This window comes from Aptenodytes patagonicus, chromosome Z (assembly GCF_965638725.1).
Source record: "Aptenodytes patagonicus chromosome Z, bAptPat1.pri.cur, whole genome shotgun sequence".
In the NCBI taxonomy this organism is placed as follows: domain Eukaryota; kingdom Metazoa; phylum Chordata; class Aves; order Sphenisciformes; family Spheniscidae; genus Aptenodytes; species Aptenodytes patagonicus.
In genome coordinates, this window is record NC_134982.1 from 54,293,236 (window position 1) to 54,319,926 (window position 26,691).

At 44.7% G+C, this 26,691-nt stretch overlaps 2 protein-coding genes across 3 annotated transcripts in view; both read left to right on the forward strand.

Moving 5' to 3' along the window:
- The first annotated feature begins 6,750 nt into the window (after positions 1-6,750).
- On the forward strand, positions 6,751-21,398 carry CZH5orf63 (chromosome Z C5orf63 homolog). 2 transcript variants are annotated; one of them, XM_076362192.1, is made up of 4 exons: positions 6,751-6,818; positions 12,206-12,326; positions 15,681-15,737; positions 16,515-21,398. In XM_076362192.1, exons 2-4 carry the CDS (start codon positions 12,207-12,209, stop codon positions 16,692-16,694), a joined length of 357 nt encoding a protein of 118 aa, XP_076218307.1. In that variant the 5' UTR covers positions 6,751-6,818; position 12,206; the 3' UTR covers positions 16,695-21,398. The 2 variants fall into 2 exon arrangements, with proteins under 2 accessions (XP_076218307.1, XP_076218306.1); XM_076362191.1 differs by lacking the exon at positions 6,751-6,818 and adding an exon at positions 7,980-8,334.
- A 5,096-nt stretch (positions 21,399-26,494) lies between these two features.
- MARCHF3 (membrane associated ring-CH-type finger 3) overlaps positions 26,495-26,691 on the forward strand; it is a 76,009-nt gene continuing 75,812 nt past the window's right edge. The window contains exon 1 of the mRNA XM_076362269.1: positions 26,495-26,547. The gene's annotated coding sequence lies outside the window, so the exon portion shown is untranslated. The remainder of the gene's footprint in view (positions 26,548-26,691) is intronic.

Sequence of the window (26,691 nt, forward strand, 5' to 3'; positions counted from 1 at the left end):
ACCCGGCACATAGCTGTGTTGAACCTCATACAGTTGGCCTCAGCCCATCGATGCAGCTTGTCCAGGTCCCTCTGCAGAGCCTTCCTACCCTCAAGCAGATCAACACTCCCGCCCAACTTGGTGTCGTCTGCAAACTTACTGAGGGTGCACTCGATCCCCTCATCCAGATCATTGATGAAGAGATTAAACAGAACTGGCCCCCAATACTGAGCCCTGGGGAACACCACTTGTGACCGGCCGCCAACTGCATTTAACTCCATTCACCACAACTCTTTGGGCCTGGCCATCCAGACAGTTTTTTACCTAGTGAAGAGTATGCCCGTCCAAGCCATGAGCAGCCAGTTTCTCCATGAGAATGCTGTGGGAAATGGTGTCAAAGGCTTTACTAAAGTCTAGGTAGACAAAATCCACAGCCTTTCCCTCATCCACTAAGTGGGTCACCTTGTCATAGAAGGAGACCAGGTCAGTCAAGCAGGACCTGCCTTTCAAAAACCCATGCTGGCTGGGCCTGATCACCTGGTTCTCCTGTACATGCCGTGTGATGGCACTCAAGATGATCTGCTCCATAACCTTCCCCGGCACCGAGGTCACACCAACAGGCCTGTAGTTCCTCGGATCCTCCTTCCGGCCCTTCTTAGAATCATAGAATCATAGAATCATTGAGGTTGGAAAAGACCTCTAAGATCATCGAGTCCAACCGTCGACCCAACACCACCACCCACTAAACCATGTCCCTAAGTGCCTCATCTACTCGTCTTTTAAATACCTCCAGGGATGGGGACTCAACCACTTCCCTGGGCAGCCTGTTCCAATGTTTAACCACTCTTTCAGGAAAGAAATTTTTCCTTACATCCAATCTAAACCTCCCCTGGTGCAACTCGAGGTCATTTCCTCTCGTCCTATCACTAGTTACTTGGGAGAAGAGACCGACACCCACCTCGCTACAACCTCCTTTCAGGTAGTTGTAGACTAGCAATAAGGTCTCCCCCCAGCCTCCTTTTCTCCAGGCTAAACAACCCCAGTTCCCTCAGCTGCTCCTCATAAGACTTGTTCTCCAGACCCCTCACCAGCCTCATTGCCCTTCTCTGGACACGCTCCAGCACCTCAACGTCCTTCTTGTAGTGAGGGGCCCAAAACTGAACACAGTATTCGAGGTGCGGCCTCACCAGTGCCGAGTACAGGGGCACGATCACTTCCCTGCTCCTGCTGGCCACACGATTTCTGATACAGGCCAGGATGCCATTGGCCTTCTTGGCCACCTGGGCACACTGCCGGCTCATGCTCAGCTGGCTGTCAACCAGCACCCCCAGGTCCTTCTCTGCTGGGCAGCTTTCCAGCCACTCTTCCCCAGGCCTGTAGCGCTGCATGGGGTTGTTGTGGCCGAAGTGCAGGACCCGGCACTTGGCCTTGTTGAACTTCATGCAGTTGGCCTTGGCCCATTGATCCAGCCTGTCCAGGTCCCTCTGCAGAGCCTTCCTACCCTCGAGCAGATCAACGCTCCCGCCCAACTTGGTGTCGTCTGCAAACTGACTGAGGGTGCACTCGATCCCCTCATCCAGATCATCCCCAGTACTGAGCCCTGGGGAACACCGCTCGTGACCGGCCGTCAGCTGGATTTAACTCCACTCACCACCACTCTCTGGGCCCGGCCGTCCAGCCAGTTTTTGACCCAGCGCAGAGTACACCTGTCTAAGCCGTGAGCCACCAGCTTCTCTAGGAGAATGCTATGGGAGACAGTGTCAAAGGCCTTACTGAAGTCCAGGTAGACCACATCCACAGCCTTTCCCTCATCCACTAGGCGGGTCACCTGGTCATAGAAGGAGGTCAGGTTGGTCAAGCAGGACCTGCCTCTCATGAATCCGTGCTGGCTGGGCCTGATCCCCTGGTTGTCCCGCTCATGCCTTGTGAGCATCCTCAAGATGAACCGCTCCATAATCTTCCCCGGCACCGAGGTCAGGCTGACAGGTCTGTAGTTCCCCGGATCCTCCTTCCGGCCCTTCTTATAGATGGGCGTCACATTGGCAAGCCTCCAGTCGTCTGGGACCTCCCCCGTTAACCAGGACTGCTGATAAATGATGGAGAGCGGCTTGACGAGCACCTCCTCCAGCTCCCTCAGCACTCTCGGGTGGATCCTGTCCGGCCCCATAGACTTGTGAGCATCCAGGTGGCGTAGCAGGTCGTTGACTGCTTCCTCTTGGATTATGGGGGGTTCATCCTGCTCGCCGTCCCTGTCTTCCAGCTCAGGGGGCCGAGTACCCTGAGGATAACTGGTCTGCCTGTTAAAGACTGAGGCAAAGAAGGCATTGAGTACCTCAGCCTTTTCCTCATCCTCGGTGACAATGTTCCCCCCCGCATCCAATAAGGGATGGAGATTCTCCTTGGCTCTCTTCTTGTCATTAATATATTTGTAAAAGCTTTTTTTGTTGTCTTTAACGACAGCGGCCAGATTGCGTTCTAGCTGGGCTTTTGCCTTTCTCATTTCTTCTCTGCATGACCTAACGAGACCACATTCTGCTTCATTCTGCTCCCCGTCTCTGCATTCCAGCTCGGCGGGCCAGGTACCCTGAGAACAACTGGCCTTACTATTAAAGACTGAGAAAAAGAAGGCATTAAGTACCTCAGCCTTTTCCTCATCCTTTGTCACTATGTTTCCACCCACATCCAGTGAAGTACTGAGCTTCTCCTTAGACCTCCTTGTGTTGTTAATGTATTTGTAAAAACATTTTTTATTGCCTTTTACCTCAGTAGAAAAATTAAGTTCTAGCTGGGCTTGGGCCCTTCTAAATTTATACCTGTATAACCTCACAACATGTGTGCGCCTGTACCAGGGCTAATGCCCTTACCGTGCTTTATCTGAGCACCATTGAGTTGTGTTGCCTGGTCTTGCTGGGCCTTCTTTCCCCTCATTCAAGTGCTACAAGGACATGAGCCGAGAAAGATAGACATGCTGCTGCCCTCGAGCACAGGCTTTCTTCCCGCTCTTCCGGATCCAGCCTTGGCGCTGGCATTTCTTCTCCATTTGGAAAGGACCCCTCTTTGGCAGATGGGCACCATCAGTTCCCCAGTGCCCTTCACCACCACCCCCACCACCCCTCCCCATCGCATGCTCTCTGCAGGACTTCTCCCAGCACAGCTTCTCTCTGCTGCAAGTGAACCCTGCAGAAATGGCAGCGCATCTTCTTCATGCTCCCCAGGGACCCTCGCCCTCCTCTCAGACACCACTCCATGACCCCTTCTGCAGCCAAGCTGGCCACGCAAGATGAGGGGAGGGACAGAAGGTGGCTGCTGGGTTTGGCACCAAGAGCTGCTGCCGAGCACCAAAGGAAGACCCAGGTCCCAATGGCATGAAAGGCCAAAGCTCAGCTAGAGTTGAAACTGGCTAGTGTTGGTGCCAGACAAGAAGAAAGGACTTCTTAGCTATGTTAATAGCAAGAGGAGGAAAACATTGGGCCGATACTTGATGAAGATGAACTGGAACTATTCTATTCTCTTCTATACTTTTTACTATATATTGATTGAAGAGAGGAATGGACAATTCATCTTTTAACAATGTTAAGCTGCATTTTAAATACAGTATTTATTAAATGTCCAAACAAAAGAAACTATGCAAGGTAATGAAAAGCATATTGTGATATATACTAGATACAAAACCGTGAAGCTATACATTAAGTCAAAACACCAGTGAAAGAAAAAAGAAATCTGGAAGAGAACCTAATTGAAGGCCATTGGGAACAGCAATCCGTCACAACATGAACTCTTTTTAGTCCAAAAATGTGGAAGCATGTACACACTTTTTTTAAGAGGTATGCAAAAAATATAGGAAGACTTGTGAACCATAGCAGGATGCTTATGCAGCAAATTTCACCATTGAGTCATACCTGCCCTTGATATTTAAAGACATCCTATGTGCCGGAATGAAAAATAGGGTGGAGTTGCACTACTTTCAGATCTCAGAACACATTTTTAAATAGCAAACCTTACAGCAATCCATATTATTCCTAAACACAGCTATAGTGACACATGTTCTAAGGTAATAATTCTTTCTGTATTTGTAATATTTTTCTTCTCAAATCGCTATGAACATTAAAGATAATTCATCACATAACTGATGTATTAAAACCAAAGGTAATTTTGTGCTGAACTATCCACAATGGGGAACCAGAAACCTGCCAAAACAAAACTGGTCAATATGGAACCCTCTTTTTCTTTTACATATTTATCCCAGGTTATAAACAACCTGGTTTAAGGGTGAAACCAGCCCACACCAGATACACCTAAACACAGAACAAATAAATACAAGTGACAATGTAAGACCAAAAGGTCTTAAAAAATATTTTTCTCATGCAAACAGCATACAATCAAATGAATGCCATTCTGAACAGCTACCTCGGCAGGGCCAGTTAGCGGTTTGGTTAATAATGGAGTGGAGTTAGGCAACATGACAATCACATTGAAATCAGGAGAGAAACACGGCCAGAGCACCGCTTGGCTTCAGGATAAATTCTGTTTGAATAAACTGACCTGTTTGGGAACTGTGTGCCTATCTTCTCTAGGTTTCTTTGGAAATCCTAGACACAGATCCCAAAGTACGCTAGGCTCGTTTTTGGAGTGAGAGGGATAAAACTAGTCTGGGACCTGAGATGTCAAGAACATGCTTATCTCTTTACTTACCGCTGCTTTTCAACCAGCCTCTGCTGCAATTGTCCTCTCCCTAAATGTCTTCCTTCCACCCCCTCTCAGAAATTAAAAGCCAGGTGGGAGCCAGTTCAGTGATTCCGTCGTGTGAGGCTTGACAGGTCTAGCATCTACCAATGCCAAACACCAAAGTCTGATACTGGATTTTCTGATTCTGACACAAAAATGAGCAGCCAGTGTCAGCCGCCAGCATTACATCTCTGTTCAACAGAAGGGATTAAGATGGTGGTTGAAAATGAGTCACTAGGATCCGGAGCTGACTAATCCTCATGTTGGTTTAGTCTGCTAGTTAATTAGATATGTCACGTCAGCAGGGTAAGACTGCTTTCCTGGAGGGCCTTCTCACTACATGCTGTTGTACTTCTCAAAGCACAGATGAAGAGGGAAAGCTGACTTGAGTCTATACCCCAGAAGATTTGTCTCCCACTCTTAGCCTAGGAACAGCTACAAAAGCACAACCAAAATCCTAACGGAAATACAGCAACTAAAAGAACATGAGCCTACAGCTTTCATCCCCCAGCAGTGAAAACTTGCTGGTTTTTATTTAAAACACTTTTCTGGAGAAAGGAAAACGAACACACCTGACAACTAAAACACTGCACAGTAGTCAGAGCATCATGAGCAAAGAAGAAGGGCAAACTACATATTTCTTTACGCAGGAGCCCTCTCTTGTGGCCAAGTATCTGTCACAACAGAAGGGACAAAAAGCTCACAGTTTCAGACAAGAATGTGGCAATTCATTTCAGCAGGGAAACAGTTCTCCTTGGGACTGTCAGCTTGATAACGTCTTTAAATTAATCTCTTTCCTGCTTTTATTGAATCCCATTGTGTTAATTTGAGCCTATTTAAAATTTAATTTGGATTTATTCATATAGTCAAAAATATTCTTGTTTAATCCCGGCTTCATATCACCCACTAATTTGCTTAGCATACACACCATGTAATGCTTCAAGCTGTTAATGAAAATAGTAGAGTATCATGTTTAGAACGGGTGTCTGTAGTCTCCCACTCTTTTTCCCAACGTTACGCTCAATCATGACTATACCTGCTGCCTGCATTAAATTTTAAAAGGTAAAAATTAAAGAAGCAACATATCACATCTTTAATAAAAATCTATTTTATCTACATTGCTGCTGCTTGAGTCACAGGGAAGTGGAAAGTCTCACTAAAACTGAAATGCGTACTGTCAAAAAGACAATCTAGGTCCATTGCTTTCTTTTATTACATTAAACTTACTGCAATTTCAAAGGAAAGAAATCAAATTAAAGACCACTTACTCCATTTGAAGCCAACAGAAGCAGCATGAGCAAAACAACTGCAGGATTGGCCCTTTGCTTAGGGGAAATTTCTGCCTTTCTACTATGCTGCCTACAATTTCTCAGTGTATTTTCCCCACACCTTTCTCTTATGATCCCTACGTGCTTTCATTATTGTGACCCGTTGTGCTTTAATGATACACTGTAATAATGAGGGGGTGGGGGTCCATTATGTCTAGAGGTATTCCTCTGTCAGCCTGAATGGGTGGCCAAAATCCAGGTCCTGCACATCCATCCGGGATGGAGGAGAACTGATGAGGCAGCTGGCTGCTTTTTGATACACAACGGAGGGCACGGAGTAAAGAGAAGCAGGGGAGCTCAGTGCGGCACAGGGTCGAGGCTGCAAGCCAGAAACCCTCTGCAGCAGAAAGAAGGGGGCGTCCAGTTCCGGCTGAGCTGCCAGCTCCTGGAAAGCCGGGCAGGGGCTCCTGCGGCCCGGGGAGGACACCCGCAGAAGCCAGGGCAACCGCCTCCCGCCGGCGAGGCCTGCGAAGAGTTGCTTTTTACAGAAAGGAGGCACACCTGGGAACACAGAGGCTCCGGGGGGGGAGCTGGGAGCCCTCAAGAAGGGGCTCCGGGCGCCGACGGGGCTCGGCCGCGGGTCCCGGCAGGAAGCCCCGGGCGGAGGGAGGGGCGGGGGCGGTTGCGCGCGGAAGCGGCGGCGGGCGCTGCCTCCCGCCAGGCCGGGCCCGTCGAGGCCGCGCGTCCTTCCCGGGCGGGGCCCCGCCCGCCGCCGCTCGGAGTTCGCCGGGAGCCCGCGCCGCGTCCCCGCGGGGGCGGAGGGAGGCGGCAGGCGGCCGCGGCGAGGTGGGTCTCCGCAGCCCCGGCCCTTGCTGCAAGCCTAGCCCGGCGCGCGGGGCCCCGTGCGCGCCCGCGGCCCGCCCGGGTTAGCGCCGGCTGGTGCCGAGAGCCGGGCCGGGCCGGGCCGCGGGGCCCGGGCAGCGGCCGCAGGGGCCTCCCCGGCGCTGGCGGTGCAAGCGCGGCGGGCGCGGGCCTTGCGGCAGGGCCGGGGACGCAGTCCCCCGCCGCCGCCGGGCCTGAGGAGGCCGCCCTGGAGGACAGAAGCCGGGCGGAGGGAGGCAGGGTGGCGAGCAGGGCGCGGCGGCGCTGGCTGAGCCCTGGACAGCCGGCACTGGCGGATCTCTTGCACGCTCTTTGTTTTTAACGGGCTTTGACTCTTCCTATCTGCAGAGGGCATTACTGATTTAGAAAATACCATCAAAAGAAAACAGGCTTTCTCATTCCAGGAGATAATGGGAAGACCTCTGGACACACTCTACCCGATTTGGCTCGCCCCCGGCCCTTGGGGGGGAATGGGTCATTCGGCTGAAAAGTTTTCAAATGGAGATGTTCAAAACAGGCGTTTAAACTCTCTTATAATTTTACTTTATGATAATGGTCCATTGTATATGCAAGTTCTTTAGCCTTCAGAAATGGTCTCGTGGCCATTGCAGCAACCTTTTGAATGTTTTTTAAATTGTCTGAAATTTGGAGTGCGGGCCTCGGACCAGAGTCTGGAATGGGTATTTCTGGAGGGATCACTAAACAAAATTTGTTGCGCATTAGGATGAAATTATACTTTTAATATTTTCTGGGATGGAATGCAATGGGTTTGTAGCATTTACCCCAGATTACTGTAGTTTGGAGGAGAAAATATACAGAAATATAACATCACCTCGCAGAAACAAGTGGTATTACTGATGACGTTTTTGAATTTTCAGTTGACATAAAAACCTGATTCTTCCCTAAAGACCTTTAGAGTTAGGTGCGTTTGCAAAAAGAAGTTCAAGATTTTCTGTATTTTGCTTGCCTTCTCTGAAAAGCTGGTGGGGTAAAAGCCTTGTGGGGATCTCAACAACTACAGGATTTGGTGTCCCTACTCAGGCGTGCTCCTTGGTCTTTTGCTGTGGCACCGTATTTTCTTGTTCAGCATTTCCCTGGTAAGTAATCAAACTGACAACAGCAGACTGCCAGCAAGTTTGCTTTCTTTGATGACCGTAGCTGGTTCTGAATGAGGGACAACAGAAGAAGGCTGTTTTAAACCACTGCTGACTTGGGCCATCAGCATGTATTCATTACATTTGCATCTGCTTGCTTTCCCCATTCTCTTTCAGTTGATATTCCTTTGTCATACTAGAATGAGGATTAAGTGGATGGTAGGAGTCAGTTTAACAGACACTTATAAAGTTTCTTTAAGACAAATAGCTGGAAAATGTCTAGGTCATTTTCAGTGTAACATTTTCCATGTTCCTGATGTGTTACTGTTACCTTGCAGACAGAGGTGTGATTTGTCCAGGCAATCTGCATCTTCCGTCAAACCCAGGTTAGGGTTCCAAAATCAAATACTACGTGAATGTAAAGTGTATACAGACAAATGCCTGCAAGGTCATAATAATTTCATCCTTGTGTATATGTATACAAATCCATGGAAAACAGGACGTAATCCTGTCCAAATATGTTGATAATTATGCATATAAAACATTCCGAACCACAGAGCAAGAGTATATTGGTGACTTGAAGCTGAGATTATTTAAGAGTATATAATGATAGTATATATCATTAAAAGGTACATAGTTGGTGAAAAAATCAGCCATGCTTGTCTTTCCTTGATTGATGCTAACATAAGGTTTATATAGATAATTATCTCGTCTGAATAATGGCTAGTTTTAGTGTCACATTTTATTTTTCCAGCAGATTAGGATTTATTAGGTGATGGAAATTCTATTAACAGGAAATGAGTCCAATTTGGCTTTGCAAAATACAACATGGGCCAAGTCCAGACTTACAAGCATCATTTGTTAAATCATTCTGTAGCTTTTTAGTATAGGGGAGGGTAAGTTCTGAAGTTTGCAAGCATCCTTCTTTACATCTACGTATTAATTTTGTTCCTCAAACAAATCTTTATAATTACTTGGGGGTAGGCTAAAGAAAGATCCTGAATAACCACGTTGAAAGATTTTGTATGTGCTTTTCACGTTTTAGTTTCTTCATAACAAAAGACAGATATGATACAGATGCGAGCAGGACGTGAACGCCATGGGGCATCTGTGCGACACTTTCCTTTCTTTTTGTCAGTGATGAAACTGGCATGGAAGTGACCTCTGAGGTTGGAGCTCTGCATTCCAGAAATGTTGCTCAGCTTAGCACAGGCCACTGTTGGGAACCTGCTTGTTCACACGATGGTAGTGTGCGTGCACTGAACACCCGTGTGGCTCTGGGATGCTGTTCAGACAAATTGAGCTGCTGCAGTAGATTTGCCTGATGAGTGATTGGATATTTGCTTTCATCAGCTCCTGATCAATAGCAACTATACTTAACCCTTCACAATATTAGAACCCTTCAGTGTTTGTGCAAAACCACTGCTACTTGGTTTTATCCACGACCTTTTTACTTAATCCAGTAAAATAAGATTAGTAAATTCTGCTGATTTAAAAGCAAATTTCTATGGGGGCAGAGCCTTATTTGCAGTCCTGTGAAGCTGAAGTTGCACCATGCTTTAGCCCATGTTAAATGCAGCAGGTCTGATTGCTTTCCTTCCTAATGATGCTGCCTGGCAACTGGGGGTTTCAGAAGCATAGGGAAGTCAAGCTGTATCGTCTGTTCTGTGGGAACATGATGCCATCTGACAGTATCTCGCCCTCCCTCAGGGCTAGATGTCTCAGACTACTTTATGCTGATGGAAGAGCAGAGCATGACTGGGGCCTGGATGGAGGCTGATGTCATTTTAAAAATCAGGATTAGTCCTTTGAGTCTTTTTGTAACTGGCATTACAGTATGCCCTTAGTATCATTCTACACAGATGAATAAATTGACAGCCAGGACTCTGTTTTCCTTAGGTTACTTATAAAAACATTCAGCCAGTCTTATGCTAATTCTGGAAACAGCAGACTCTTGCTTCTGTAGTAGTACTGGTCAATGAAGATTTGCTCCTGAATTCCGAAGATAGTGTTGCTTATAATTATTTAAAATTGGTAAGGAAGTAAGACACTGTGCTAGTTTATTTCTTTTTGTGAGATCTCAAAGCTTAGGTACTGATACTGTCTTACTCATTCCCCTTCAGTTGATATTTTGGTAGGAGTTGTCCAGGGGACTCAAATTTACCAGAGGGTGGAGGGATCAAAAAAGGGGGTATAAAGGAGTGAACCGGGGCCATTTTATACACATATGTGTATATATGGGGGGATAAGATACATGGACATCTAGGCTTTATTCAGTCTGTTGTTCACAGAACAATTTGGGGACATTTTCCTTGTTTTGAAGGCACAAAATTTGGCTTGCTAGGCTGGCAACAAAAGCATTCATTTAAAAACTTGCCAGAATGCAAACTATTTGTTTTGGCATTTTTATCTTGCATGTGAGCAGAGCGACATGCTGCAGTTTTTTATGGCAAAAACACATCCATTCTGGGCACCCATCTACTGTGGATGTTAAAATTTCTAAGTATGACTGAGGCTATTTACTGTCATCCAGATTTGCATTTTTCCAAAAGGTTCCAAGCTTATTTTTGTATTTATTATGAAAAATCCCAGACAACTAGATTTCTACCTGGCTAAGTAAAACAAATGCAGTAGCTGCCAAGGACTATGACCTATGGCAGTGTGTGCTCTGCCAGTCACCTGCAACTTTGCAGTGACAGCAAGTGTACCACTCTGCCCCTGCAGCTGACTCTTACTGGTATCAAGCCTGACATGTACAGATGAAGAACCCTTTCTGTCCCAAACTAAACAGTAAACCCAAAGCCTGTTCATTGCAGAATGCTCTATTTGGACAACTTTATTTTTACACGGTCAAAGAAAAAAAAAAATCTGATTCTTTCCTAGCATCTGAAATTTGATAATTCAGGCTATAATTTTCAAAGGGTAATACCTTTTCTTTGTATTTGCTTTGTTGGAACTTCCGGAAACACGGCAAGTTACCCTTACCAGAGTCCTCTGGAAAAAAAAAGCAAGGTGTCTTTTGACAGTGCAGTAAGGCTGGTGGAGGAGTGTGATGTCACCCATTTGATTTTTCTTGTGGTTGTTGCTTAGAAACACAGCAGTTAAGTAGCCTTAAGTTTAGAGTCCACTGCGATGTTTTGTTCTTCCTTAGTGGTTATGCTGGCTAAACTGTGTCTCTTAAAACAGGACTATAATATTTGTACTGAGAGATTCAGTTAATGCACTAGGCTCTTTTTTACTGAACACCCTAAAACACACATCGGTTGCAACGTAGTCCTGCTCACACTCAAGATGTTTAAACTTGTGCCATTACATTGTGTGTTTGTGGTTAGCTGTAGTTAGTAGAACTACAGGTAAGTCGTGCCTAAACAGAAACTGAACAGAAGCGGTCTGGCTTTATGTAAAACAGACTTGATTTTCCCGGTGTAAATTCTGATGTCAAGTGTTGTGTCTGCTGATAGTCTTGGTGCAGACTCCCTTTTGCTTCTGTTTTTTGCCTTTCAGTCCTACAATGCCTTGTAAAGGTCCCATTAAGACACAAGTTTGGAGGAAGCACTGCTGTTGTTAGTATTATTATGAATAGGTGACTTCAAGACTCCAATGTGGCACCCTTCAACAACACTAAATTTACTTAAACTCTCCCAAAGAAATCCCAAACCCATCAACATCTTTCATAAATTAATTTGCTGTTGCAGGAAGGACTCAAGGCAATGTGCATGCTTTTAATATTACCAAGTTAAATTGACTTGGCTGCAGCTTTTTATTCACTGCAGAAAACATTATATTAATATTCTAATTAGGTACAGATTAGTTTCTTGATGGAATAATTTTGAGTAAGTAGAATATGTCAAGCACTGCAGCAAGTTTACTGAGGTTCAAAGCACAGCGCTTTGCATTTTGTTAATATGTAATTCTTACTGGCTTCTATGCAGTTGAAACAGCATAATGCATTTATGTCAGCATTTGTGTTAGGGAATTTAAAAAGGCATTTCAGCAAGAAACCATAGGTGTGTTGTTTTTTTTTTTTTTTTTTAATGGAACTACACTTCTTGAGCTACGCAATGTTTCTGGCCTGCTGCATAGTAAATCATTTTTCTGATTAATGTGTTGGTACTGTGAACATAAAAATTCTGGGAAAATGGTTTAATTGTGTGTATTTTAGAACTGCGATTGAAGTATCACATTTATCTTAACATTAAATTTCATGACCTATAACTTGCCACAAAACAATTAAACATTTTATTTTTGCTTTAACAGGATGATGTTGCTTCATTTTCTGAGCAGAACACTGCAACTAGCAAGACAGTCATCCAGTCCACTGGGGAGACAACTCTCTTCAGCCAGTGCAAATAAGCCAGTGTTGACTTTATTCACCAAGGTAAAAGTTGTTTACAGAATACAGCTAGGCAAGACTGCGTATTTATCAGCTTTGATATACATGAATCCCAGAGGAAGTGGCTTGGCCACGCTTTTTTGTCCCCTTCAAATTTGTGTAGTATTGGGCATTTTACTTTGGAGGTGTCTTTCACACCAGGCTTTACAGCACAGTCCTACTCTCATTGTAGCAAGCAACTAGTTACAACCAACAAATGAGGATTTTGAGATAGCTGTGTCTCAATGACACTACGGTCCATTTACTAGTTGAAAATTGTTCTCTAACTGTCAGTGTTTCATACTGGAAGTGGAGAACAAAGATGAGTTGTTATACATAATCTGCCCAGGACAAGCATCAACAGCCAAAGTAGGCTCTTCAAAGCACTCATGTTTAATTTCAGCACTATGTGTAAGACTGAAAATATATCCAACTAGTGTTAGTAGCGCACGAAGAAAAAAAAGTAGATTGTGCTTTACTCTCTTTTTGCTTTAGTGGCTGTGTAACGCTAAGAGGAATAAAATGCAGGCAAAGGTTTGTCTGTGACATGAACAGATAGGATTCTTAAGCGTATTTAGAAAACAGATGTGATGGGCAGGAATGGTCATTTGTGAACTGTCACCTTCCATGAATTGTCGTCAAGAGCCTGTGTTATCTGCAGAGGTCTTCTGCACTTTTAGATAGGATGGCACGCGGCGGGCTATGCTGCATTTATATGGTTGATGTAGCCTTCAAGAGGACAGTGACTAGAAATGCAAAGTACTGAGAATGTTGACATCGGTATGGCGGTATTTGTTGGAGATGGATGCAATTAAAATAATTTCCTCCTCCTGCACAATGTTTGTTCATTCCATCCCTAGCCGTAAAGGAGTGTTTAAACTGTATAACACATGAATAGGTTAAAAAATAAAAGGTCATCATCTGTTTATTAATCAGAGCAATGCATACAATAAGAAGAATTCCTCTTTAAAGTTACAGCTTTCTCTCCCCCTGCCTGATTCAGCATCAACTCATTCATAATCCAAATGTGATAAGGTAGGGAATAATGAGCTTATCTTTGGGTTAATAAGTGGAAAAAAGCTCTTTGTATGATTCTATGAAATTTCGAACTGTATGAAATCAAATTTTCTAATAGCAGAGTTCAAGTAGTTCTCTAAAGGGGCCTCTTGTTGAATGTATTTTTAACTTAAAATGTTTTTTCATGTCCAATACCACTGGCAATTGCAAAGCAAAATGCAGACTACTTTAAAATAAATCTAATCTGCACTCTTAGTTTATGCTAATTAACTCCTTTTTCCCTCCTTCCTATTTTTAAGAATAAGGAGAAAGGAGGAGAAGGCAGGAGGGAGCTATGACTTCTGCAGCCACTTTAAACTGATAGAAGCTAGCACTGCCAAATGGTTTTCCCCTCATGGGTTCCTTTTATTCCAACACAAGCATTCATGCAACAACTGCTCCAGGTTAAAAAAAACCCCACTTTTTAAAAATTTTTTTGCAAGGTTACTATTAACTCAGGTCAATTCTCCTGTGTAGCTCTGCCATGCAGCTGTTTTGAGTGCTTATGCCAGCACAAAAGAAGCAGTGATAGGAAGATGGGTCTGCTTCCTTCAGCATCAGTGCCAGCTTAAAATAACTACAAAACTGCAGTCTAAGTATGCAGCATAAATGGCAATTATCTGTAGAAATAAAACTGTCCCTTCACCATGTGTATTGTCTAACAGATCTAGCTATCAGTGCAGCATATGTCACTTTGGGAAGGGATTTTTACTACCTCAGCAGTAGGAGTCCCTTTTGCCACTGTAATATACATCTGAGAGAGAAGGTTGTCCAAGGCAGCTTTATCCAGGCAGCCCTATTACAAATTAACATAAAGCAAGTGATGACAGAGACCTTCTGTTGCACTGTTCTACTGAAAAATATGTACTAATATAAATGGACTGTTGAAACAGATTTCACTGTTAGTTGAAATAGTTCACTATCTGATTTTAAACCAGTTCCAATCTTACTAGTACCACGTAGTGCTTAAGCTTGCCACCAGAGCAGGAGTGAAAACATATTCTTTGCTAAGAGTCAACTTAGTTTGTCAAATGCTTTTATGTGACTGTTATGTTAGAAAGCTCTCCACAGGCCTAGGGGAACCGAGTATGTCCTACTTTAACTGTAAGGAGCCTGGCATGTTACAAAACTGATGTGCAGGATTCTGGGATGTTCCTTTCAGTCATGAATATCAGGTATATCAGTCCCTCCAAAAGCAACAAGAACTAGCAAGAGCACAGCACTGTTGATCTTTAGCATCTTGCATAGGTTTTCAGAGCACAAGGACTTGTCTGTGTGGGAAATGCAATTTAGATTAGATGTGAATTAAAAATAGAGTATTTAATCCAAATTAATTCACACATAGGAAATAAGAAATAGCTGTTTCAGATTAACTCCATGTTTAAACAAGCCCTAGGAAGACTTTAAGTGGGAGGGAGAGGAGAAGGTCTTTTTCAGCTGTGAGAGGTATTTCATGGCAGAGGGACAGAGCCATCACCTTCACCCCTGTATACTTTGCTGTGTGAATTATAGGCCAAATTCTGCTATTACAAACACTGAAGCAACATGCCTTCATGTGAGTCACTTCTTCAGGTACGCACTGCTCTAATGGTCATGACGCATGATCAGCAGAAGTCAGCTCTATAACTGTAGTGGAGGACCAGGGAGTTTTCAAAAATGAGAGGTTTTCTTTGACCCCATCACAGGTCAGAACACTGCAGCTGTTTGCCGGTTCTCCCTGCTGGAGGTTACTGTCCTCCCAGCTCTGCAGGTTGGAGGATCATGCTTAATTCCTTTCAGGCAAAGTCAGCTAAGTTATCTTAAGTCACCTTCTTTTGCTATTTGAACTGACCCAAGTGACTCGATTGGAAACAGATTACAAATTACTCATGTGACTTCCTCATTCCCCTTCTATCAAGATAAATTCTTCTATCAAGAGTGGTACCTGCAGTTGTTTTCAGTTGGTGATGGCAGTGCTTTGAAGATTCATTGCTGCTCACCAAAAGAAGGGCTCTGTGCATGACCTTCCAAACCATGCCCTTGAATCAGCCTTTAGAAGAGCCGTTGAAAACTGTTAATTTGCACCATGAGAAAAATAATAGCAAATGAGAAATAATTAAATTCTGTGGCTGAATAGTTTATTTTCTTGTCATCCCTGCTGCACTGATAAAGTAAAGATTTAGAAAGCAGTAGGACAGGGTGGTACGGGGGCGGGAACCCACACTTACAGTAATGATCACTGCTGTCTCTGTCTGTTACTTTACAGTGCAAATTATTTGTGTGTTTTACTGTATGCTTTAAGGTGGTCTGAATATTTTTCTTTAGAAACCATGCCCTCTATGTGATGAAGCAAAAGAAGCGCTTGAGCCATATAAGAGAAGGGTAATGTATTGCAATACTGTATACATTTTCTATATAGAAAGAACTGTTAATCAGGATTCTTTCTTTGTAAAAGGAAATTGCTTGGATTTATTTGCATCCGTTATGCTTTCATGGGTGACCTCTTCAAGACAATTTCAGCACTGATTTCCATAAAACTCATTATCCAAAAGCATTTTGCAACAACGCTACTCAAATAAGTATTGGCAAACTAAACCAATATACACCTTGTCGCAATAGTTTTTAAAACCACTGCTTTTGCAAGACTGTTGCCTTCTCTGGTAGAGGAGTTTGCAACTTTTATGAGGCAAGTAGTGATACCATTTGGGAAGGATGTTAGTAAGTGGGGTTTCAAATATTTGAACTGTATGTGATTGCAATTTTTGCTGTTCTTCAACCAGGTTTTGATCTCTTCCTTGAAGGAGGAAACTATTAACAGAAGCATTAAGAGGTGTTGCAACTCTGCTGCCTAACAGGCAGCTGTTGTGTTGCCAGCTGCATATTTGTTGTGGTTGATGCTCATAGGAGAGTGGTTCTGCACAGAGGATCAGGAATATCATCCTGGACTAGGGAGAAAGTCCTTTGCGGACATGCAGCCAAGGATTGTGGCTACATACATTTTGTACCCAGAAAATGGGCAGTTGTCTACAACATGGAAGAATAAATCCAAAAGCACCAAGAAAACAGCCTTGCATTTCTGAAAAAAATATTGATCAATAGACAAGCAGGTATTCTTTTTCAGTGTCCAGTAGGTACTAACGTTTTTCTTTTCTGTCACAGTTTATTTTGCAGGAGGTGGATATTACCCTGCCAGAGAACTCAGCGTGGTATGATAAATACAAATATGACATTCCTGTTTTTCATTTCAATGGGAAGTTCCTAATGAAGCATCAAGTAGACATTCAAAAGTTTGAGGACCAGCTTATGAAGCTGGAGTTGCAAAATGATGGAAACCAGTGAAGAAAATGCAGCTGCTCTGGTGTGGATCTGAAAGGACCGTGCAACATAAATTGTGTGAAAAAGCAGTATTCATTATCTGGCCTTATGTTTCTTAGAACGTATGGTACCAGTGTCCTAAAAAACTTGAATTACTTGTATTCTATTTTGTATTCATCATCCAGCCCAGCTGCACCAGTAGCAACCTTTTCTGCACCGTTCATTTGCTGCTATCCTAGGCTGACTTTTCATTGACAAGAATAAATGCTGCTCCGTAACAGCAGATAAAGTGAAATGTGTTTCAAGATTGTTAGTATGTGTAAGCTGTAGGTCTGTGAGAGACTTCCTTGAAGAAGTCTAAGAGTCTATCCTAAGTGCTCATTTGAAATGGAGAAGAGGGTATTTACTGTAAATGAAAAGGACACTTGATTAAAGACAGCACACTCTCACTGAACTAGTCATATCTATAGAACAGTCATCACAATTTGATACAGCTGTTACTAATGCATGAACACTGAATAGTTTATTTTTCTTCTAATGGGATGAACATATGTTGCACTTAACGTCTATTTTATCTACTACAGCAAGGTTTGAGCTCCTTAGTACTTGGGTTACTCCCAGTCACAAGGAAAGTAAAAAGAGTGAACTATGATTGAGCCAAAAGAGCCAAATCTGTAATGAAAATAGAATTTATTAACTCCAAACATGTCTCTCTGAATTCTACTAATTTCAGAGTATAAAATGAAAGTAAGAAATCCTAAAAGTGTCTTTAAAAATTTCCTAGCCTAAGGTATGGGACTTCTCCCTTAGACGCCAGTTATGTTCTTAAAAAAATCGATGCTAATATATGGTCTTTTGCCCTGCTTAGGGTTGCTTGTGGCATAATTATCCCATCATTACAAATCCAGTGAACAGAGAAAACATGTTTCTCTGATATTATGGGAACAGTGCTTGGTCCTATGGACTAGAGTTCCAACGAGTCCAGTCGTTATGCTTTCTGACAGGAATCACATTTCAGTTCTGTCTGCAACACAACTGCAAATCCATTTATCGTGTGGCAAGAATACCCTTTTGTCAAGGATTACTGCGGTTCTGTTAGTGCATCGTTGGCAATGTAGGGATGTGAGGTAGACAGACAGAATGCCTAAGTTAAATATATTTTCAGGAGGAGGGGAAAGATAGATTAAGGAAAAGTCAACCATTTTAAGTTGAATGATCTGTAATAAGCACTGGAGAGAGTTGTTGGTATTTTTGATCTACTTAATAGATTCTCTAACGCAGAAACTAAACCCTACCTGCTGCATTTCTGTTCTTTTTACCATGGTGATATTCAGTCTTCTCTCATCATTAGGAATTTAAAGAGGGACACTTGACAGATGTGTCTTCACAGGGGGAAGAATCCAGATACAACACCCAGTTAGAACAGCAAACTGAAATTCACTAGGATTCATTACAGACTAGCTTTTGGAGTATGGTTCAATAAGAAGTCAGCTGATCTGCTATGGTGAAAGTGGGCAGTTCCTATATGGCACCATCCTAGAATGTCTTTAGCGTTTCACAGACCATTTGCAACCCAATTCTGATGTATTCTGCAAGATGAAAAATTTCTGGGCAGTGGGGGGTGAGAAATTAAAACTTTCTTCTAGTTCAGCAACTTGAGTCCACTCAGGAAGGGGTCTGAAAGTATCCAAGAGCTCCCAGGAGGGAGAGCTGTGCCCTTTTCATAGCAGAGAGCTTTAGGTAAGTTCAGCCATATCATCTAACTATACCCTGCAATTTATAGGACTTCTGAAACTTCCATTTCATAGCAGTTCACCCTCCTCAAGAGGTCTGCAGAAAGAGAATGGCATCAAACAGTATGGATTTACTAGATTTGCAAGAACTAAAGTGAAGCGTAGAAGTTTAAGCATCTCCTTAAACTTGTTAAAGACTTTTCATCAGCAGTTCTGTAACTGTTTGATCCAAAACCGAAATTACAGCCAACTGTTGCTTCTAAAGGAAAACACTTATCCTGACTTTAAGTAACCAGTTTATATTTTTGTAGCCTTACTTTACCTTTAGATCCTGCTGCTTTGCCCTGATGTGGTCATTTACATTGTAGAGGAAGAGTAAGTTGAGGAGACTGTTAAAAAAAAACCAAGCTGAAACTTCTCAGGATTAAGTGACTGAACTTGAGTAACCCGGCCAAGTGTTAAGTGTGGTGCTTTCCCCAACATGAGGGGAAAAAAAAAAAGGTAAACTTGAAATAGCAAGATGCTTCTTGAATTGTATGTTGCAGCATAGTTTTGCCCTATGTACAGTGCTCTTTGTCACCATTGACAGAAGAACAGGACCCTAGAGACAAAAACTTCTATATTTTCTGCAGTTCATAATGCAATTAGTCAAGTGTACCACAAGTTACTGTTAAATAATAGGTCTGAATTACCTCTGTATCAGCAAACAAGTGCCATTTGCTTTCCTTCTATATTCTGAGATGGTTTCAGAGGGCCCAGGTTTTTCCTTACTGAGGTTTTGTAATAAGAGAACTGGCATATAGCACTTTTCAACAGTAGTTCAAACGCTTTTCTAAAATACAGCATTATAATCTCAGATACGGAGGACAGAGGTCATGTGGACTTGCCCATTTCCCAGTGTACATCACTGACAGAGTCTGGAATAGCCATCAGAGAGCAATTTGCCTTTGTTTTATTTTTAATAAGGTCTGTTTTGGGAAGAAAAAAATGGAAGCTAAAAGCAAACTTCTTAATCATATAGGAGATGATGAATCCCTTGTTCCTTATTCATTCAGACTGTGGAGGTTTTCTTCTGTAACCAGTGCCAGATTTTTTTCCCCCTTTATTTTGTACAGTGAATGATAACAGGATTTTTATAATAGCTTTTGTCTATGGTGTAGCCTTTATCAGTGAGGTGGAGGTTTTCCATTAGTTCTGGCTGTGCATGCTAGTTGCATATAATGTACAGAGAAGGGGTGGCTGCTTCTTCCCACTCTTCTTCTAGTGGGAAGAATCCCTCCCTGCTGTGGGCAGGGACATCTTCAACTAGATCAGGTTGCTCAGAGCCCCCTCCAACCTGACCTTGAATGTTGCCAGGGATGGGGCATCCACCACCTCTCTGGGCAACCTGTGCCAGTGTTTCACCACCCTCAGCGTAAAAAATTTCTTCCTTCTATCTAGTCTATATCTACCCCCCTTTAGTTTAAAGCCATTCCCCCTTGTCCTGTCGCAACAGGCCCTGCTAAACAGTTTGCCGCCATCTTTTTGATAAGCCCCCTTGAAGTAGTGCTAGGCTGCAATAAGGTCTCCCCAAAGCCTTCTCTTCTCTAGGCTGAACAACCCCAACTCTCTCAGCCTTTCTTCATAGGAGAGGTGTTCCATCTTCCTGATCATTTTTGTGGCCCTCTTCTGGACCTGCTCCAACAGGTCCATGTCTTTGGTATGCTGAGGGCTCCAGAGCTGGACACAGTACTCCAGGTGGGGTCTCACTTATCTTCCTTGTCAACGCAAGTAGCAGACTCAGGTGTGTGAGAAAGGTCATTGCAGACTTATGTGCAAGCAACGGGCCTGGACTCCAGGGTGAATGTTCTACGGTATGGAAAGATCACTGCCAGCCACTCCTCTCCAAACACCACCCTGTCCTTCCAAAGACAAAACATGGGATATAGTGCCAAAACCTTCCAGCAGGATCTGAGAAGATGCTACTGTTTTACCGTTTTAAGGGAGTGGAAGCCCTATTCTCATCAGTTTGGACACAACGATAGGAGGTGGAAACATGTCAATATGGAGTGTTGGTGGCACACCTCAAAGAAGGAGCTGTGCTAGAATCGTTTCCAGATAAAAGCACTGCAGTACAAGGTGATGAGCAAGAGGCTGACAGTTCATTTTGGACCATAGGTGCTACTACAGGGTTCTCATTGCAAAATTAGGTTGTGTGAAGGTTGCTCAAGAGGTTATTCCCTTCTCTGTTACCTTCTCTGAGGAATACAAAATACTGAAGTAAAAACTCCAGGAGGCCACCTTCTCTTCTGAAGCCAGCAGCTCTGCTCAGTGGAATAATAAAGCATTCAATGACTATCTTCACACATAAACACTAAGAGTTCACATCTTCTAAGTAATAGATCAGAGAGAGAAGTGTTTCAGCATCATCTTCCATTTCTCTGCCATTATCGGTCCTAAAAATAGTCATGTGAATTTGTGATCCCATAGGCAAAATAATTTATTAACCTCAACGGGACCAGAATTTTACCTCAAATAGTTAACTACTTTCCATTTCCTTTGGTATGTGGGGAGACTGAACAATTGCTTGTGTGACTTAGCATGACTAGCAGGTCTGCCACCGTCATTTTCCAAAAACAAGAGAGCATGTATCATACGTGAATTTGAGGGGTTTTTCTTCTTTTTGAATATGATAAATGCAGCAGGCTCCCAGGACATACATCTCTCTAATCAAATGTGTTAAAGTATAACCTTAAAATGAGAAGGCATAAGCCCCTGCTGAATATATATTTATGGAGGTATATGCAACTTTGTGGAAACTGACAATTTACTCTTGACAGTGAACGTTGGCAGGAGCGCAAAGCTCCATAATGTACTATCCCTGTAATGTAAAAAGAGCTTGAATACAAGATGAACTTATTTCCTATTTCTGGCCAATTAAAAAGCACATACACAATGTCCTATCTTCTTCCAGTAACTATAAATAAAAAATACCCACCAGGCTTACTTGCTTATATGTTCTACTTCTCCGACTCTTTATTTGTGTCTTTAAATTACTCACAGTACATAGAAGGGGTTGTCTCATTTCTTTAAGCATAGCACTGCTAGCACAGTGCCTTCCCATCCAAACTGGCCTGTGATACATAACCTCAGGGTCCCTCCAAGCTACTTAAAGACAGCTCTTTCCATAAAGTATGGGTCTCATTTATATTGTCTTTTTTATCTCTCTTATTAGTATCTAACTCCCCAAAATAACAAAAAAATCTGTATGTAAGCTTAGCCAATTCTGAAAGTATTAAATTCTGTTTCAGTCTTGTGCATGCATTCATCTTTAAATCACATGGCCATCTGGATTAACTACCAGTGCAGCAACACGTGGAAGTAAACAAAGCCACATGTGCAAGTGTTTGCAAGATCACAGCTCATTTTTTTTGCTCAGTGACAGCATCACTTTCCAGTCAGCTTTGCTCCATGCTGTACCAATATCATGTCCGTTTTCTATCACGTCCTGCTGGCAAGAAGGCTCCGTTCCATTCTTGTGAAGTTGCTGGACCTTGGATACCCAAACCTGAGTTCTTGCAGAGCAGGACTGGAGCTGGGAGATACACCTGAACAGGGAAGTTTCAGCAATTGGGGAACTCCAGCTGAATATTGACTTGTGCTGCCTTGGCAAAAGGCATGGTAAGAACAACAAAACCACCCTCTGTCCTCTACCCTCACCTCTTGTAGCATTTCAGTCAAAGTCTAGTTCTTGGTCTTTATCTTCAGGTGATACATGACACATGCCCAGGATATCCAAAGGGAAAAATTAGTTCCTCCAGGAGACGAATACTCTCAGGTGTCTGTCTTGTCTGTGGAATGAACTGCAGGGACTGAGAGCACTCCAGACCTTCCACATTTTTCCTTGATGTTGCCTTCTGGAGTATATATGGCTGATAAAAACTCTATGCACAGAATATAAAATAAATCCCCCCCAGTCATACACACACACACAAATCTTACTGCAATGAGACACAACTACACCCACTTCTCCTAGGGAGAAGATGAAAGAACATGTGGCATGCATTACTGGAATGCACCTAGATATTGTGGTGACCAGGGCATATAAAACTGTCAGCTTTAATTCAGGGCCTTACTATAGGCCATGTATTTTTAGCCTGCCTCCAAAAGAAATGAGACTTGGACCATGTAATCATGTATCAGCCCAATTCTTTTCCTTCCCTTCTCCCCTTCCTCCCGTCTCCTTCCCAGGAACGTTTAACCCAGGGACCAGTTCCACAAAGTGATCCAGCTGGTGATATTTTTTTCAGCTATTACATTCCTACAAGTTTCCCCACCCAGGAGGGTGGCAGAAGTCTCTCCATCCATGTCCCCCAGTGGGGGAAAAGCACGCTGAATGAAGCCACCATGTATTTTGGCCAGCTGGCTGCTCCCAAGCAAACAGCAGAAGGGTAGCTCTGTACTGACTGTGACATTTAACATCTCCCATCCAGAAGGCGTATCACAGCAAGTATGCCAAGGAGTCACATCGCTGCAGTGGAAGGAAGTTTATGGGATAAAGGACACCAATCGACTGGTAACCAGGCTCATTAATTTTGTTTCTCACAAAAGTCTGTTTAATCGGAGACAAGTGCTTGAAAAGCATCACTGCAAAATTCAGATGCTTAAAGACAAAAAAATGGTCAGAAACCACATTTATACACATAGATTTGATGTGTGCATGGGTCTAGATGCATATTTAAGCTTCTACTCTAAGAGTCAAGGCGTCCATTGCAACAAGGTCTCCATGGTGGTAAGGGTTTGTCACTGCAGATCTGCCTGCAAGGCTGGGTTCCAAGTGACTTTATTAATGTTCCCACTCCAGCAAACATCTACATTTCTGCTTAATTTAACTCACCTGCCTTCTGCCAAGGTTTACTGAGTGACTCCAACAACAAGTGCTGGGCCCTCTCCTTTTATTTTAATGCACAGGTAGCACCCGTATGCAGCTTCCGTTTCCACCTGGAAGAGCGCCTGTGTCAGTGAGGGTGGACACACAGCCGGGTGCAAAGATAGGTGGGGTTTTTTGCTCCACTGACGGGAGAGCAGACCAAAAGCAAAACCTTCACATGATTAGGCTTCTAGCAAAATTTAAGTATATCTTGTTGTTTTAATGTGCAGTTGTATCAAGAGAACGCAGCCGTTTTACAAAAATATAGCAACATAAATACTATCTCAGCCCTGCAATGTTCATTTATTTTTGAACAAAGCAAGCAAGGTTGTTTGAGAAAGGCCATGAAAGGGAGAACTAATTAAGCAAACAAAACCACTAGCCTCCAGGTTTCCTTTAGGTTATTCAATTGCTATCTTAGGAACTCGGAGCTGTAATTTTAGATACAGGTTTGACCGAGTTTCAGCGACTTGGACGTTTTCATTGACATCAATAGGAGCTTCACGGGCGGAGGTGCAGCGGGCTTCAGAAAAGCTTTTCCTCTCAGCCTACCGAGAAACGGGTATTTTGAGGTTTTAACTGCCTTGTGACGAGAAACCGACGAGCTGTTTTTCCATGTTTGTTTTGGGTTTTTTATTTAACCCGGGCTTGGGCCCCGCACTGTTCCCCTTAACTCCAAGACTTACAGACGGCTTTCGCTACCTGGCGGCTCCCGCCTAGCACGGGGCGAGCCCCCGTTTAACGCTGGCGCAGGTGCCGACGGCGAGGCGAGGGGAGCTCCCGCGGGGGCCGTCGGGGACCGGGCCTTTGTCTCGCTGCCGCCCCGCGGGTGCCGCCGAGCCAGGCCGGGCCGTGCGGGCGGCGGCACTGCCCGGCGGGGGCGGGACCGCACCGCGCCGCCGCCGCCGCCCGGGTCAATGAGTTGTGAGAGGAGGCGGCAGCGGCGGCGCCGCGCTGCAGCCTCCCGCCCGCCCGGCTCTGGGCTGCGCGGCGGACGGTGAGCGAGCGAGCGAGCGAGCGAGGGGCCGCTCGGGGAGGCGGGGAACGGCGGGAGCGGGGCGGCGGGAGCCGGGGCCGGCGGCGGGACAGGTGGCCGGCGGGGCGAGCGGGTGCCGCTCGGGCGCCTCGGCTGCCTGGGAGGCGCGTCCCGTGTTCGCGGGTGGCCGCGGCGAGCGACGGCAGCGGCGGGAGGAAGCGGCCCGGCCCCGGCCCAGCCGCGGGAGGCGCCGGACCCCGGGAGGGGGCTCGGGCCGCGTGCCCGTCCGCGCGTGGGAGGCGCGGCGGTGCTGGACGGTGGCGGCGTGGCCGTGGGGCGGGTGGCGGCGCGCGGTGTTCCCGCCCGTCCGCGGCGTGCGGGTGGCGGTGCCGCCGCTGGGTCCGCGGCAGCGTCGCTCTCCGCGTTTCTGCCCGCGGATCTGCCGCGTCTCCCTGCGGCCCCGCGGGGCGGCGGCCATCCGCGTCCCCACGCATGTCGCTGGTTTCCCGAGGGGGCGCCACCGCCGCCTCCCGGAGCCCGGCTGTCTCCCTGAACTTCGCGAGCGCTCGCCCCAGCGCCCGTCCCCGCCGCTGCTTTACAGCCCGTCTGCGCAAATACACCGCGTCCACGCCAGGGAAAACAGCAGCAGAAGGAAAGGACGCGTCCCGTCCCCGCGAGGAGGAGGAGGAGGAGGAGGTGGTCTGTGCGTGAGCGTCTGCCCACGCGTGGATTGATGGCAGGGAAGTCCTGGGGCGCCAGCCGGACCGAAGGCACGGTGCGTGGGTCGCTCGGGGGCTGGCGGCTTCGGGTCGTGGCTTTTCTGTTGTGTTTGGCTGTTTGTGTTTTGGAAGGACAGTTGAGGGTGCGGGTAAATGAAGTAGGTGTATTTGGGCACATGCAAATAAAAATGCCTGGCTCTGGGAGGAGTGCGTTACCTATACGGAGATGAATTACTACTTTTTTTTTTTTTTTGGTGGTATAGCTGAGGTTTAATTTTAACTCTATCATCAAAAAAAGTAAAAAACCAGTACCAGCAGTAAAAATTTCCAGGTTGAAGTGAAGACTCTTTCAGCCAGCATTACCTTCAGGACTTTCGGGGGGGGGGACAAAAAAAAAAAAAAAAAAAAAAAGACAAGAAACACAGTTTATTTCTGTTACAGAAGTTGCGACAAACCCTAGCCGTTTCTGAGATTCAGCCTTGGAGTTACATATTCTTTTGCCTTTTTTTTTCTTTTCCTTTTAATAGCCAGGTATCATATGGCTTTTTGCAAATATAAGCGATTATGAAACTGATCAGTAATAATGCCCACATATGTCAGAGGAGTTTAACTTTCAAAGTAAACAAATTTTTAAACTTAATTTTAACCCTGTGTTGCACTCATCTTTGGACATGGGCTGTTGATAGCGCGTGCAGGAGGTACGCTGAGTAATGTCTCAACTCTGACTGTACAGAGTAATCTAGCCATTTCGAAGTCATGAAACCAGTGAAAGCAAAGGATATTTATCTATTAGAAATGACTGCTTTTGGCAAGGATATTTACAGCCCATCCAATGCCCATTGAAATAAACAGAAAAACTCTCACTGATGATGACTCATGTCTGTGGGCTTCAGACCAGGCTGCCAGTGCACGGTGTTGGAAACTGGTGCTGATCCCAAGCAGAGCACTGCCGTAGGTAACCCTCCTACGGTCCCCACGGTTTGTAAGGGGAGGGGGATAAGGAGGAGAGCGGCAGCAGACAACTAGCGGGATTATGGCTTGCTTCATTTAAGTGTATTTGCCAATTATAAATAGGCTGGGATGTGTGCTCTTCAGGGTTTTAAATGTCATTGACCGTTAATTAATTGCTAATGGCTTAGTCTGTTGCTGTCTGTTAGGCTGATGAAGCAGTCGACTTGCAACTTGTCTTTCCGTGTTAATGACTATTGTGACAGTATCTCAGGGTGTACGATGTCTGTTTTGAAACTTCCAGATGATGGAGTGCTTGTGTGCGATAGTTACAGCCTTACTCGGGTAATAGACTCATCTGGGAACACACCTATTAGCTGGTTGCCAGATTTCCCAGCTAGAAGGGACCTTGTCTATCATCTGTTCTGCTCTCTTGCTTATTATAGGCCACAGGATTTCACAAGTAAATTCTGTATCAAGCCCATAACTTCTGTGTGGTCTTCACTCCCTGTTAAAGACAGGCTCCATCCACAGCAGGAGTTCAAGCATGTTTCAAACTGCCTGGCGGCTCACAGGCTTGAGCTCTAAATGGGTGAGTAATATCTACTACTTCAAATGTCTGTAATTAGGATGAGAGCTATTTTGGTCTATCAAAATATGATTTTGCATATAATGCTTATTAAAATGCATCAGGATAATTATCGTTCTTGTGGCATACATACTGGCAGAGCCGCCT

Coding starts and splice junctions, on each gene's coding strand:
- CZH5orf63 (XM_076362191.1), top strand. CDS start 8,078: ATGTATTCATTACATTTGCATCTGCTTGCTTTCCCCATTCTCTTTCAG. Junction 12,327..15,680: donor TGTTGACTTTATTCACCAAG/GTAAAAGTTGTT, acceptor ATTTTTCTTTAG/AAACCATGCCCTCTATGTGA. Junction 15,738..16,514: donor TTGAGCCATATAAGAGAAGG/GTAATGTATTGC, acceptor TTTCTGTCACAG/TTTATTTTGCAGGAGGTGGA.